This window comes from Odontomachus brunneus, unplaced genomic scaffold (assembly GCF_010583005.1).
Source record: "Odontomachus brunneus isolate Ranch 3 - 2012 unplaced genomic scaffold, Obru_v1 Obru_scaffold_051, whole genome shotgun sequence".
NCBI classification, from domain to species: Eukaryota; Metazoa; Arthropoda; class Insecta; order Hymenoptera; family Formicidae; genus Odontomachus; species Odontomachus brunneus.
Genome location: NW_022639501.1, coordinates 193,185 through 207,438, shown reverse-complemented (window position 1 = coordinate 207,438; position 14,254 = coordinate 193,185). Strand labels below are relative to the sequence as shown.

Sequence of the window (14,254 nt, the reverse complement as noted above, 5' to 3'; positions counted from 1 at the left end):
GGGGGGGGGGGAGACGGCAGGGGTAAACCTATCGCACTTTCAAATCACGCACTGGCGTTACAGTCATCTACATGGACGGCGGCTCGCTAATTTGCCTTATGCTTCCCCCGTGCGCGCTACGGGCGCGCGTTTCGTCACATCGAGCGCATCGATGCCAATTACGCCGAGCGAATTACATATCGTCTGCCTCGTTATGGCACAGGTCTACGAAAACAAAACAAAACTGTGCTCCTGAGAGATCTCCTGACAGAGGCGATCGCCAGGTTGAGCCGAGTCTGTGAACGAAATACATCTCCTCTCGTATGACGAATAATCGGAGGACTATCGGTGTGTGTGTGTGTGTGTGTGTGTGTGTGTGTGTGTGTGTGTGTGTATGAAACTTAAGCGATATTGTAGATATCGTGAGAGGATACTTGATAGATGGATACGCGTCGTCCATTTCGTTGTCCTGTGTGGCAAATTTTATTCTCTGGACACAGATAACGTTCGCGCACCGAGTTCCTGAGAAGATCGCGACAGATCAGCGTACTCCCTAGCCGAAGAGACGCTACAAGACAGAGGCATAGGTCCCTCTGCAATGCACCAGCAGGGTAAGTCGCGGATACTTTCTTGAATGGTGGTAACAGCCGTGCGAGATGGACGATAAGCGCGCGCCAAGCTCGAGCTAGTCCGCTAGTCGCAAACTAGTCACTGACTATCCGCGGCTGAATGACCGAGCCGGTCGCGCCAAGGAGGTGGTAGGGCTAGTATCGTTCCGCTTCGACAAAGGCGGGGGAGGTCGATCTGACCGATAGCACATGAAACTGGGTTATCAGAACGCAGCTCTCCTTGGACCGGTTACGCTCGATCTTCCTCCTCCTCCTTTTCCTCCTCGTCCTCCTCTTCCACCTTCTCTACCTCGATCACGTCGATCGCCCACTCGTCTCTTAGGAAACAAACATTTCGCATTTTCGCCCGATTAGAAGCGTTTGGTGTGTGGCTTCTGACTCTGCTGTCAATTAAATTGAAAGAGCCTTGGCTTTACAATGGCATAATCATAGCGTGTACGTCGATTGGCTTGATCACTTGACCTTAGAAAGAATCGTCAGTTATCATTTGATAATATTATTGATACTATCGTTGGCTAATGTTAATTTTCTCATCAGTGAAAATAATTATTATTTGTGCTGCCCACACATATTCGCAGATTAGATTATTTTATCTTAAGCTATATCAGGTGATGATGTTCTTCATGTTCTTCAATCGATGATTTTTCGGTTTATCCAAGTATTTATTATCCTCCAAGATAATGTAATGTGATTGGACGTTTCGCGTTGTAGCTTTAATAGATAATTCAGTTACCTCGATCGCGAAATCCGCCGACAGACATCGCAATCGTATGGCTATTTAATCGCCTCGTGGTTAACAGTCGGCTTCCAAGTACATTGAGCTAACTGCATTCGTTGCCCTCTGGCTGCACCACCTCCTCCACCTTGCAAGGACACGAGAACCCCGTTCCAAAGAGACATCAAGGAGAGTTTTGGCGGGAGAAAGAACAGGTCCTTGAACTCGACCAATGTCGACGTTCTTCCTCTACGACCGGAACGAATAGAGCATGCACGGAGGTATCGCCGCTTCGGATATATTTGGCAAGAAGCGCCACTTTTATGCCTCCGGAATGATGGCCCTCCACGTTTCCAAGAAGAACCATAATGCAGTCTCGAACTTATACGATCCTTGAGCTGTGGGGCACTCGGCCATTCGACTACGTGCCGAGGAATGCATTTTCGAAGGACACCGGACTTACAGTCACGCGCGCGCGCGTGAATTTTGGGCTACAGAATCGGTGAAAAGGAACAACTCATCTGGTACAATATACAACAATGAGGTTAAAAACCTCATTTTCAGTGCGAATGAACTTATACCAGCACACGATATATGTGAGGTATTTTCTGTTTAACCGCTTGAATTGGTGCAGGCGATAATTTAAGGTGGAACAAAATATATTTGCCTCCAACTTATTGTACCAGTTGCATCAGTTGAGACAGTTCAGCTGAAAAGAACAGAGCTGTGACAATAATGTTTCGAGAAGCGAACTTGACGTCAGATATTACGAGGGAAATTTTGGAGCAGCGTGTTCAGAGATTAGACATATAAATTGACGCACGTCTGTCTCACGAAAGCGTACGCGCATAGGGAAAGTCGATAAAACGATTCGCGGCGGCCGGCCGGCCGAACCGGAATCTTCAGTATGAAGTTCTCGCTGTCACGTAGCGAGCGATTCGCGATCTTTTCGCGGCACGCAGCCGGCCCGATCAACGTGTTACTATGCGACCCAACGTTTCCTCATAATCCTGAAGGACTAACCGGCCGCGGGGGACCGACAGATTTCGAAGGGGTTTGTGTTAGTATAGGTGTGGCGCGGGGTGGTGCGCACAGGTGAGCTTGGAAAGTTCGTCGATCCGTGTCGAGGAGAAACGGCGATCTCTCGCTACCGAAGGAAAAGGACCCCAACCTTGATAACTGGATCCAGCCAATGACCCCGGTCGTTCATTGCCCCGTAGGTCGATACCTGGTGCAGGGTTTAGAGGGAACAGGTAGGTAGGTTGGTAGATATGTACGATCCTTGTACCCGCTGCCGGGATCCTTAGGAGCCTCGGGCACCTATCTCGGTGCCTCGTAAAAAAGACGCAGGATCTCCCCGAGATATAAATAGGTATCCTCGTCCCGCCGCGCACCGGAGGAACAATGGCGAGGTAATTGAATCTGCTTCGCGAGCAGCGCCCGGCACTTTCTTCAACTTGCGGAAAAGGCGTCGAGATATAGACGTCGTCTCGGAGCAGTTGGTCTCCAAAGTCAATACGCGTCCCATATCGATACAGTTTGCGGTATTAATTTTGCATAAAATATCATTTTCCTCGATTCTCTTCGATGTGAATGAGGCCAGTTAATGGAATCATTCTCTCTCTTAAAGCAATTTACGTTCGATCCTGCGGTTATCTTCTCTTGCGTTCGCGAACTAATCAAACATTCGATCAAGAATCTTCATCTTCGGCGACGTGTTCCATGTCATTATCAGGAAGGACAATGCGTGATCCGTCTATTTTATTTGCACGCCGAGCAGCGCGGAAAGAAAACGGAAGATCATGTGCTGGACTTTAAGATCATTCGGTCATCGCGCGCGTATCCGACGCGAGGGAACACAAAGGAGAGAGCAAAAATGGGATGCATCCAATTTTGAGGTCGTCGAGGACAGCAGAGAGATAGAGAGGCAAAGAGTGAGAGAACGAGAAGGAGGGTAGGATAGAGAAAGAGAGAGAGGGAGGGAGAGAGGGAGGGGAAGAGGGTAAAGAGGAGAAAGGAGAACAACGCGAAGGATCGCGCGCGTCGGGGGAGCTTGCCGCGCGCGCGGCTTCGAGAGATCGACGCACCCCAGAGTTCATTATTCTCTCGGGCAGGCGTGCTCGACAAAAACCCATCACCGGAGGCACCACCTCCTCCGCGCCGGTCGCTCGCCGCCTCGCATCTCCGCCGCGCAGTCCGGGCAGTCCTCGCGGAAAAATTCGTTTCATCGAACCCGGAGTAGTCGTCCTTAGGTCGAAAGAAAAATAATTTCATTACCCCGGGAGCTTGTACCGTCTCCCAGGCACGGATTTAGCGCGGTCGTCCTCTCGCGCTCCGAGAGACAATCGCGCGTATCCTCCGCACGCTCTTGAGCCACTTTCAGCTACTCGGCGCGACACGGCGAAGGATACCGCGGATGTAAAGAGACACTTGTCGCACCTCTCGTGGATCGCGCGCGAGGTCTGCGAAGGACGCGCCCGGCGGAAAAAGACGCGCGCGTTTCGTACGATCGATCACCGTGGCGGCTGCAGCAGCCCTGGGACCCCCGAGAGAACACCGGGGTTGGTACCCTCGCATTCTGCATTCAGTGCATTCCCCCTGCGTTCAATGCACGCTCCAGACGATATCTAGATGGCTGCTCGATGTCTGCCGCCGTCGTCGCCACCGCCGCCGCCGCCTCAGAGAGAGAGAAGAATCCGGCTTACACTTATACGGTAGGTGGTGGTAGTTATGCGCCGGTGCTTCGGGGGAGTCGGGGGCCGGTGGCGACCAGGAGGAGGTGGAGGCCGTAAATAACGGTCTATAGTTCTCGAGGGGGAGGGTTGTTGGGCCCCCCTCGCTGAAAAGCTATCTTTGGCGCCTCGTCCGTGCGCTAACCCCTTCGCACTTGGACGAGAGTTCTCTTCAGGATTCTCAGGAGGAAGTCTGACGGACGCTTTTCCCAGCGGTAGAAAACTCGGCGACACTTGTCGCACTCGTCGTCACCGGTCAAAGGGAAAGAGAGGGTAGAAAGAAGGATCAGAGTAGATGGTGGCAAATTTCCGTTTGTAAGCAACTGGAAGTCACTTGTGGAGGCGGGTAACGTTCGTGATAAGTCTGTTGGAATGACGCCAAGTCACTTCGAGGTCAAGTCGGAAATTCGAAGGTTTTCCGCAAACAGTTGAGAAAATTTGTCGAGATTCACTCTTTGGAGCTGGAATAACGCTCTATCTCTCATGTTTGCGAGAACCAGATTGGACGCGCGTCCGAGGATGAAACCCTCGATTATTCCAAGTGGTTCATCGACTCGGCGGCGCGGCTTAACGATCTCTTAACGCGGGCAGCCATTATCTGGAGCACATCGATCACCGCGATTAATTCTATTGAGCTCTACAATCTACCTGCGATGATCGGTGTCGGTGGAGATCGGCGTCTCGAAATTTCGAAACGATCGGTTGCGCCTCCTCACCACCCCCTCCTCTATTTCATCTCTGCTCTTTCTTTTGCTCGCCAACCTGCCGCTCGTCGTCTCTGCGACACGATACGAGGTTTTTAGGCGAGATTATCATCCGCGTTAGACGAGACGACGAACTCTCACGCTCTGCTCTTCCTCTTTTCCGCCACGTCTAGTGCCCAAATCCGACAACAATCCCGTCCTTTCGTCCGCCAAATCCGCGAAGCGGATGCAAAACCTTGCATTTTGTTCTCCAAGCGCGAAGAAATGCTCCCTCAAGTTCGTCCCAAACGTTCATCTTCACTTCTATATCCTTTTTCCAAAGGGAAAAAAGAGAATAAATATATAGAGAGAGGTAGAACCGGAGTCGTGGACTTTACTGCGAAGCTAATTTCGCAAATGCCGCCGTCGGTCTCTGTATATTTTCAAATTAATCGCATTCATATCAGTTTTTTTCACACGTTAAAAAATTGAACCGGTTCTCAAGCGACGGTCGGAAATAATCTCGCGTTACTTTCGCTCGATCGGTACGCCGTCGTCAAGCGAAAATCGTCAATCGTGGCTCTGTTTTCCTGGTCCTGCGTCTCGGCGACGACGACGACGTCCACATCGTCCACCTACCTGGTGCGACCGACCGATCGACCGGGCGGTTCTCGGCGGCGTTCCCCTTACCTTACCTGGTCGATTCAGCGCGCCGAAGGAGAATGAACGAGACACGAGGCGGAGAGGCACGAGAAGCAATATGCAGATTTAACGTTGCGAGTGACCTTTGTCGGTCGTTGCACGTCCCATCAGATAGCTCGGGTGCTCTTGCACTCTCGGTTCCGCTGCAGATCGGTCGACGGTGCATACCAGAACCGGCACTGCGCGGGAGGAAGGCGGACGAGGGAAGGGAGTCGCGCGGGGTCCATCGCGGGGGCTACCGATCTCTCATCAGCGGCCGTTCGCTTTATCCACCGAGGTCCGAGTAGGAGCCGATTAAGGAGTCGACGTTCGCCCTTCATTCTCTTCTTCCCTTCCTCTCAACTGGCGCTACAACTTCGTAGAATGAGTTATCGATCGCGGGTTTGAGTCTCTTTGTCGGAGGAAGTGACCAGGAGGTGTTCGGTCGGTCGGTCAGCGCAGCTTCAGCCGATTCCACGGAGAAAAAGAAAGGAAAGACCAAACTTCCTTTCATCGGAAACGACGGCACCGGTGAGTATTCGCAAACGTGATACTTTCGCCCTTTTCTGCCGCATTTGCCATCATCGAGAGTGGAGGTGTGATTTATTCCTGTACCCGCGAGCACGTCCCGAGAGAGTCACTCCCTTAATCGGTTAGAGACTAGAGATCGATCACCCTTAACGAGATAACATGATTAATCCTTAATAAGTTAGCGTCTCGAGTCTCGCGTGTTGTCGAGCAGTCTGAGAACGCTTAGTCACACCAGAACTGGACGTTGGTGCGTACACGCGTGCCTCCGGAGTCTGGGAGATCGTCGAGGGCGAGAGAAAAGGTCGAGCATATCGTCGGCGGCGCGAGAGACGACCGCGGCGCAATTGCCGATAATCGCGCGGCGCGATCGTCAACGTGCCTCACGTTTCCCAAATGTCCGCGATCCGCGCCGCGTCGTAAGGGAGCTCCCTCATGAGTGCGTTCGTCGATCGGCCTGCAACGTGCACGGCCGATCACGTTTCGGCCTCCTCCGTGGCTGCGTGCACCTCACCTCCTCGTCACCTACGTCACCTTCTCCTGCGTCTCCTCTTGCTCCTCTTCCTCCTCCGCAATCCAGTTTGTTTTATGGCGGAGGGAAAGTGGCGCGCCCATCATCCGGTAACTGCGCTCCTCCAGCGTAGCATCCTCGCAATAGCGAATCTCCGCGCGAAACGCAGCAGCCGAGCGCGTCCGAGCGTTACGCATGGCCGCGCTCGCGAGAGTGCGTGACTTATTCGCGAGCAAGCGAATTTCGTGCGAGCGAAGGACGTCACGCACCTGCGATAAGTGGCGATCTTGGCTGCTCGTCTTGGCCGCTATTTCCCTTAAAGCGTGTTAACGCACGATTTTCTTTTCGTAAGGCAAAAGTACCAAAAATCCTAGACACTAAGACTAAGGATGCCTAACTCTGGACGTTTTTATTGTTTAGATTATTGAATACCAACATTTAAATTTTCAACGTAGTACACGGAAAAAATATAGTACACATAACCAAAAATTAAAATTAGCAGCAGAGCAACAGAGTTGCATTATTCTTGTTATCTTTGTGTGATGGTAATGTGTATGGTTGATATGATTACCTTGATCATCATTTACATTAGTGTACTTATGTGTGATTTACACTGAGAAAAAAAATATCTAAAAATTAACAAATATTTCTTAGATGTACCATTAACATATTTATTTAACACTAAAAGGACCAAGGTAGTCAATTTGGCTCCTCGCAAAATTCAAACAGCTATAATTTTTTTTTCAATTTCTCTTCTATATGATAACCTCTTGTGACTTTTCATCACAATTTTAATTTTGGTAAATAAAAAAAATTTAATTACACAAGATGGTATGTTGAATTTTTATTTAATTGTCTACCTAGAAAGACCGTTAGAGCCAATTTGACTCCCTTATTTCTGATATTGCATTCACATATGTTTTACGATTTTATTAACAAGTTTTATGACTTTAAAAAGATAAATAAATATTTTTATACATATGTATCTCTTTAGTCATAAAATTTGTTAATAAAATCGTAAAACATATGTGAAAGCAATATCAGAAATAAGGGAGCCAAATTGGCTCCAAGGATTCTTCTAGGTAGACAATTAAATAAAAATTTAACACACCATCTTGTGTAATTAAATTTTTCATTCACCAAAATTAAGATTATGATAAAAAGTCACAAGAGATTATCACATGGAAGAGAAATTGAAGAAAGTTATAGCTGTTTGAATTTTGCGAGGAGACAAATTGGCTACTTTGGTCCTTCTAGTATTAAATCAAAGAGTGACGTCAACATGTACCTCATTTCTGGGCAGTGAAAATTGTATTTAAAATGGATACCAAATTAAAGGCCTTGATGAGCTGATTACAAAGATATAACTTTTAGAGCCGCCCAGTTTATTGTTCTAACACTGCGGTCCAAAAAGTTCCCAAATTTTAGGTTATTTTCTTTATGTTTCTTTCATTTCAAAAGTTGAATTTTGTTTGATCTAGCTTTTAAAATAGTTGAGCAAAAACAATTTGAGTATTTCTAATGTTTTTGAATAAGTTAAGGTGCATTTTTCTATGCACTTCATGTTCTAAAATAAAGTTGATATTTCAATTGGAATTTTCTACTTCCGGTCAATTTGAAACATGGAATTTATATCATTAAATTCTTCATTTAGTTTTATTAAATGTAGCATTTTGAATTTTTAAAATTCGTAAAGTTTTGCTAAAGAAACATTAATTTGACAGTAGTCTAAAATTTGGGACCTTTTTGGATCGTAATGTTGATACGGCGAGTCTAAAACTTATATCTTTGTAATCAGCTCATCAAGGCCTTTAATTTACTGTCCATTTTAAGTACAATTTTTACTGCCCAGAAATAGGATACATGGCCTATGGATCATTGGCATCATTCTTTTTCCTCATTTAAATCGAACATTGTTTAGCTAAATCGAGTAGACAATATTCGGTTTAAATGAAAAGAATTTAAGTAAATATATTAATGGCACTCCCACCTAAGAAATATTTGATAATTTTTAAATATTTTTTTCTCAGTGTACTTGTAGCAGCCAGAAATCGGTGGGGTGACATTTATTATGGGCACCCTTTGGTTGGAGCAAACAGATATGGCCACTGCTGCATCGCCAGTGACTCGGCGATTGTTCTGTGCTTGCAGCAACTACATAACATTATTCTGTATTTTACTGTTGAATCTGTGCTCAGCATATCCAGATTTATGTAGACCAATTGTTTCGTGAGCATATATCCTACATTGAAAGTTTAAATATACGCATTTAAAAAAACACCAAAACAATAAGAATATCCACAGTTAGGTACTAGCATCCAGGGATTGGTACTTTAACATTAAGCCTTCAATAAAAAAATAAATAAAGAAAGAAAGGAATAGTCGCAATTGTAAGAATATCGGAAGTACGGGATAACTAGCTCCCGTGGGGACTCGATAGGACTAGTTTCAAAAATATGGGATAACTAGCTCCGGTGCTATGGGACAACTAACCCCGGAAATATGGGACATTTTGTTTCATTCAGCTCTTAAGTCACGGTTCAAGTAAAGAACGAGAAATTATCTTTCATCAAGATGTGCTTTGATATCTCGTTTCAAGTACATCCAATTGCATATGCAGATGCGTTTTAGATTAGATAACAGTGATCAGATACGTTGTTGGTCAGATAAGCGCGGCTGACTAGGTAACATAATTCTCTATCACATCTTGCGAAATAAATAATTGTCATCATTTTTACTATCGGTACACCGACAGCTTATTCTTTCGTTCCGGTTGCACGTCTTTTGCCCTCGCGAAAGTCGATTGGTTGCCCCCTCGTTCGGGCCGTTTCTCAATCGTGTCCTCGAGAACGAACGAACGAGCGAGCGAACGAACGAGCAAGCAAGTAAGCAAACGAGCGAGCGAGCGAGTCTCCCGCCAGGCAAACGTAACCTGAAAAAAAGGATCGCATCAGCAATTTCGCATCGGCATCACCGCGATCACGAACGATGAATACAAACCGACGAGTCGGCCGATTTTACGATCGGGCCTGGAGAAAATCAGATTCCCGTTCTGATGCGGTGTCTCCTTTTGATTATTGTTTAAAAATGCAAAAGCTTGAATTTTACGTCAGGTTTTTCGTCGAGTGAGAATACTTTTACGGAGGAGACATACGATGTATCAGTATTTCCTGATTCAATAGCACGTAGAATATTCTTCGGCTTGATTTTTAGGTATTGATGCAACGAGATAAACGTTTCTTGCCAAACAGTTCTTCTAAAGTAGCTCCCCAGGAGGTCAAAGTGTACTCTTTAACGGTTGGAACTTCTTGGCCCGGGCCTCCTTGAACGGGCAGTAGGTCGATAGGAAATTGAGCTCTCTCTTTTTTTTCTTCATCTTTCTTTAGTTTATCCCGCGCCCGGGCACGTACCAAATAAATTGAATTCAGCTCGCAGAGGCGCGATCGATGTATAAACTTGCACGTGATTGGTGAAGTCGAATAGCTCGCACGTGAGTCGAGGTGAGCGCACATACAGGATGCTCGTAAGGTTGGCCAAGAAGGCCAACGTGTGCGTAAGGGCAACGGGTCGTTGGTGTGGAGATATTAGAAATACATTCGTAATGTTCTCTCGTGACTACAAGCATGACTTACAAGGAACTTAGGAGGAACTGGTTTTATTTATGCAATTACTTTTTTTATTCATGTGATGAATATAAATGTGTAAAAATTGCGATACTGACGTGCAATTCAATAATAAATCTTCCGCGAACAGAGTTACCTGAAGTTATACATATCGTTCTACAAAATATTTATTTAATATAACATTATATATATAAATTCCAGTATAAATCGAAGAACTTCAGTGTAAATGGAAGAATTTCAGTGTAAATCGAAAAAAGCAGCCGACTCAATGCCGAATAAAATTCAGACAACCAGAAGACCTGTGGAATCAGGTAGATATGTAACTTTTTATACTACTAGTCATCGAAAAGGGTACTTCCACGTGAAGAAATTCCAGCTCGCATTGGCGCAGAGTACGAAAAATATTAAATCGTATCTCGTGATCGGATTTTAATCTTTATTCTTATCGCATCATGAGTTTAATCAATTTTCCTCTAAACTACGTAATTTATAATATAAGCGCCTGCTATCACATGTCAAACGTATAATTATCGATTGTTGTACGTGTAAAAATTTTTAACATTCTCATATATCTGAACGTTGGTAAAATAATACAGTTTAATCTCTCTATCAGAAAATCAAGTTTTTTAAAGCGGATATTAAATTTTCTGAACGAGTTTTCAATCTCGGTTTTAATGCTCGAGCGAAACTCTGAACTCTACTCTAATGTCGTCGGTTGTGTATCGCAGAACAAATCTTCGCTGTCGCAGCACGAAACGTCATTTGGTAGTCAAACAATCCGGGGATCACTTTCGACAATAGTCTCGCGGCGGCATTTAGTTCGAAACCGTGGCCGTTGTCACATCGTGTGTATTTCTTTCAATACCAGTTATGTATATACAATTTTCCAGTCTCTTTACGCAAATTTTATTGCATACACGGAGATAATTTTATAACAAAAATTATAGAATCTTTTAACGGAGGAATAGAGTTTGTTATCGAGAATAAACATTCTGCAATATTTTATTATTCTTTCGTTTCATGTATGCTATTTATATTTTAGCAACTGAAATGTGCTATTAAGAAATTTGTTATATTCCTTAGCAGGATAGATTTTACTGATAGCCTATTCCAGTACTACTAGAAACATAGTAAAATTGAAGAAAAGATTTATATGAAAAGAAAATTATAATATTCTCTCTCTTTCTCCGCGTGTAAATATTATTATATATATATATATATATATATTTTTTTTTTAATGATCGTAAATTTCTTTTTTCTTCGTTACAGATCCAAATTTTTGTCATAATTCTCGTGTTCAACGAATTTAAATGAGCAAATTGTGTCTACTATATTTTTATGGTGATCATCTAGTGTTTGCAGTATTCGGTGAGTTTTATTTAGCGTTACAATACGCGAATTTTCCGGCCAAACTTTGTTCTCTCTGTCTTCTACAAGTAGAAGTATAGTGGCGGGCGATCTTGGAAGCTAAATAATTGCTTCTCCTCGACCTATTCGTCTTCGAGGATAATGATCATTCGAGTACTGAAGCGCTTGAAGTTACATCCATTACCTTCAGTGATCTCAAGTAGTAAACATAGCTCGCATATAGAGATTAGATAAGTATCTGCTATTTATTATTACCTTGTGTGTTGTACTAACAACAAGTCCGTTATCGTGTCGTTTGTCTTTCATATATTCCTGTTATAACTTTTCAATAAAGCTAAAACACGATCTGCATTCGTAAAAAAATTTTTTTTTCACAGAACATACTGAATACAGTCGGAAGAATCTTGAGACGTATAGATATATAATTAAACACATTCACTTTTTTTAAAGTATATTTGTCTACAAGATCGTATTTTGTCGTATTTTGTTTCGTATTTTGTCAAACAAAATACAGTATTCTCATAACCATTTACTTTAAATTACTCGTGAAAGCCGAAACATTTGCCTTTCATCAGGCGCGAAAGAGTTAATTTACACCGCAGTTGGGTTGTGTAAAAATACGAAATGCCATAACCGCTAAACAACTTTGCGAACCCAAGTGCGCTGACAGATATAAAAATCCAAGTGGCGCGCCATGGCAAGTGAGCTTCCTCGATTGAAACGGCGACTCGCTGGCACGTGTTGGATCACGTGTCGGCCTATATCGCACGGAACCGTTCCTCATCCTCTTCACGATTGTGCACGTGCCTCTGTCTCTTGATAATGAGATAAGTTCATACGTCTCTACGCTCGCCTTAGGCGCAGAGAAAGGTGTTTATCATTCATTTCTGCCGTTGCCATTCCTGGAAGTTGCAATCGCGTTCCCTCAATTAGAATACGTTTACAACCGCGACGGACCATTCGCGCGCGCGCATCCTTTCTATGCACGAGGCATTTACGTAATTTATTACGTCCGTGTAACAGCGCGCACCTTGCTCACGAGATAATCGCGAAAGAGTTTTCCACCTTCGCGGCGATAGCAAATAGTTCTATTATAAAGTCATTATCTCTTACTGGCGTCTTTGTCACTGACGGTTACACATGCATCATGCTATGCGATATATATCCGACGAAATTGCTTCGGGCGACAAATACATTGTGTGTGTGTGTGTGTGTGTGTGTGTTATAGGAAGATAAAAAATAGTGAATATAAATTTGAAGAAAATGACATAATATTCTATTGTGGCAAAACTTAAAAGAGATCTATTATTACTTTTTTTCTTCACTTTCAGGCATTAATCTAGGCGACGCGTTAATCTGTCACACTTCCTTGAAACATTAAACAATGGCATTCCTTATATACGTTATCCTCGGCATATGCTTCCTTATTTTTGTTTATATCCTTGGCAAAAATTACAAAACGTTTCGACTCCCTCCGGGACCACTCGGCATCCCCTTCCTCGGGTATCTACCGTGGTTAGATCCCAAGAATCCTCACGTGTCGTTGATGAATCTCGCGAAGAAATACGGACCGATTTGCGGGCTTCGAATGGGCTCTGTGTACACGATCCTGCTGTCGGATCCTCGGCTGGTGAGGCAGGCCTTTGCTAAGGACGCATTTGCCGGCAGGGCTCCACTCTATTTAACGCACGGAATGATGCAGGGATACGGTGAGTGACTTTTTCTGCTGATGGACAGGAATACCTAGTAACAGTTTCTTTTGTATTAAGTAAGGGAGACAGGTGACCCACATAATTTTGCGTGATGTAGCACAAACTGACCCTATTATTCCATGCGATTGTCAGTCGCGTCCCCTTTTCGACCTGCGATCTAATATATATAATTTAAGTAACTCACATGAGGAGACCTTCACGTATGGCGTCGTGTCGTACGTTTGTGGCGAACACGAGTCGTGAAACTCGCGCGAACGATCGCGACTCGCCGAGAGAGAACCGGTAACAATGGAGCGACCAGTCACAATGGAAGGGCACCGCCGGTCGTTGTAGGACGTAACGGTTCCTCTAACGAAGGAAGTCTCGTGACTGTGGGCCGACTAACCTACTAAACAGCTAAAAAATTCACTTGCCTGGCGGTGCCTTAGGATCCACAAAAAGCTGACGTCTGGTCTGTCTCGTGGAGAGGAAACGAGGTCGACCCGACGTCGGCCGTTGGAGGATTTAGAGAGCTTCCGGGTGGCGTACGTCACCGTCTGCTGTCGGTAAAATCGCCGACCTACAAGCATTCTTCCGCGTTAACCCGACGTGTATGTACAGTGAAAGTCTCTTTGAAGAGACCTCGCCCTGGTGCAAACGCGAAATGAATTTCTTTCGCATCGTGTTTACCCGCGATGTCGTTCTAACAGCTCTTCAAGTGTATTCCCGAGAGATCGCTAGGATTCGCTCCAAAAGTAACTCCACTTGACGGCCGCGCAAACTCGACTTCTTCTCTGAATTTCCGCTTCTTACATAATCATAATACTTTTTTTTTGTTCTCCGAGGCTTTGCCTGCCGTTGTATGTACGGAAGAAAATTAGTTGAATTAATCTGAATTGAGGACATATTAGGACCTTAACTTAGTTTCCGCCCGCAAATGTTAGATGGCAATGCAAACAGTTCTAGTAGTCATTACTAACGAAACAGGTAGTTTGTGATTAATTTCGACATTTCTCGATAACATTCAGTCAGCATACACAATTATTTTCCTAAACAACAATTTCTTTTGCTTTGTGAAAAATGGAACGCGATAAAGTGTTTTTTCGACATGTGC

The 14,254-nt window shown here is 44.7% G+C and overlaps 1 protein-coding gene across 4 annotated transcripts in view; it reads left to right on the top strand.

Annotated features, from left to right (window-relative positions):
- Positions 1–5,616: 5,616 nt before the first annotated feature.
- Positions 5,617–14,254, top strand: part of LOC116845333 (cytochrome P450 306a1) — a 35,644-nt gene continuing 27,006 nt past the window's right edge. The window contains exons 1-4 of one of the 4 annotated variants that reach the window (XM_032817882.1): positions 10,920–10,948; positions 11,351–11,449; positions 11,522–11,679; positions 12,781–13,158. In XM_032817882.1, the coding sequence (XP_032673773.1) occupies positions 12,834–13,158 (325 nt within the window). In that variant the 5' untranslated portion in view covers positions 10,920–10,948; positions 11,351–11,449; positions 11,522–11,679; positions 12,781–12,833. Of the gene's footprint in view, positions 5,951–10,852; positions 10,950–11,350; positions 11,450–11,521; positions 11,680–12,780; positions 13,159–14,254 lie in introns of those variants that run through there. The other 3 variants (XM_032817883.1, XM_032817884.1, XM_032817881.1) reach the window with 3 other exon arrangements.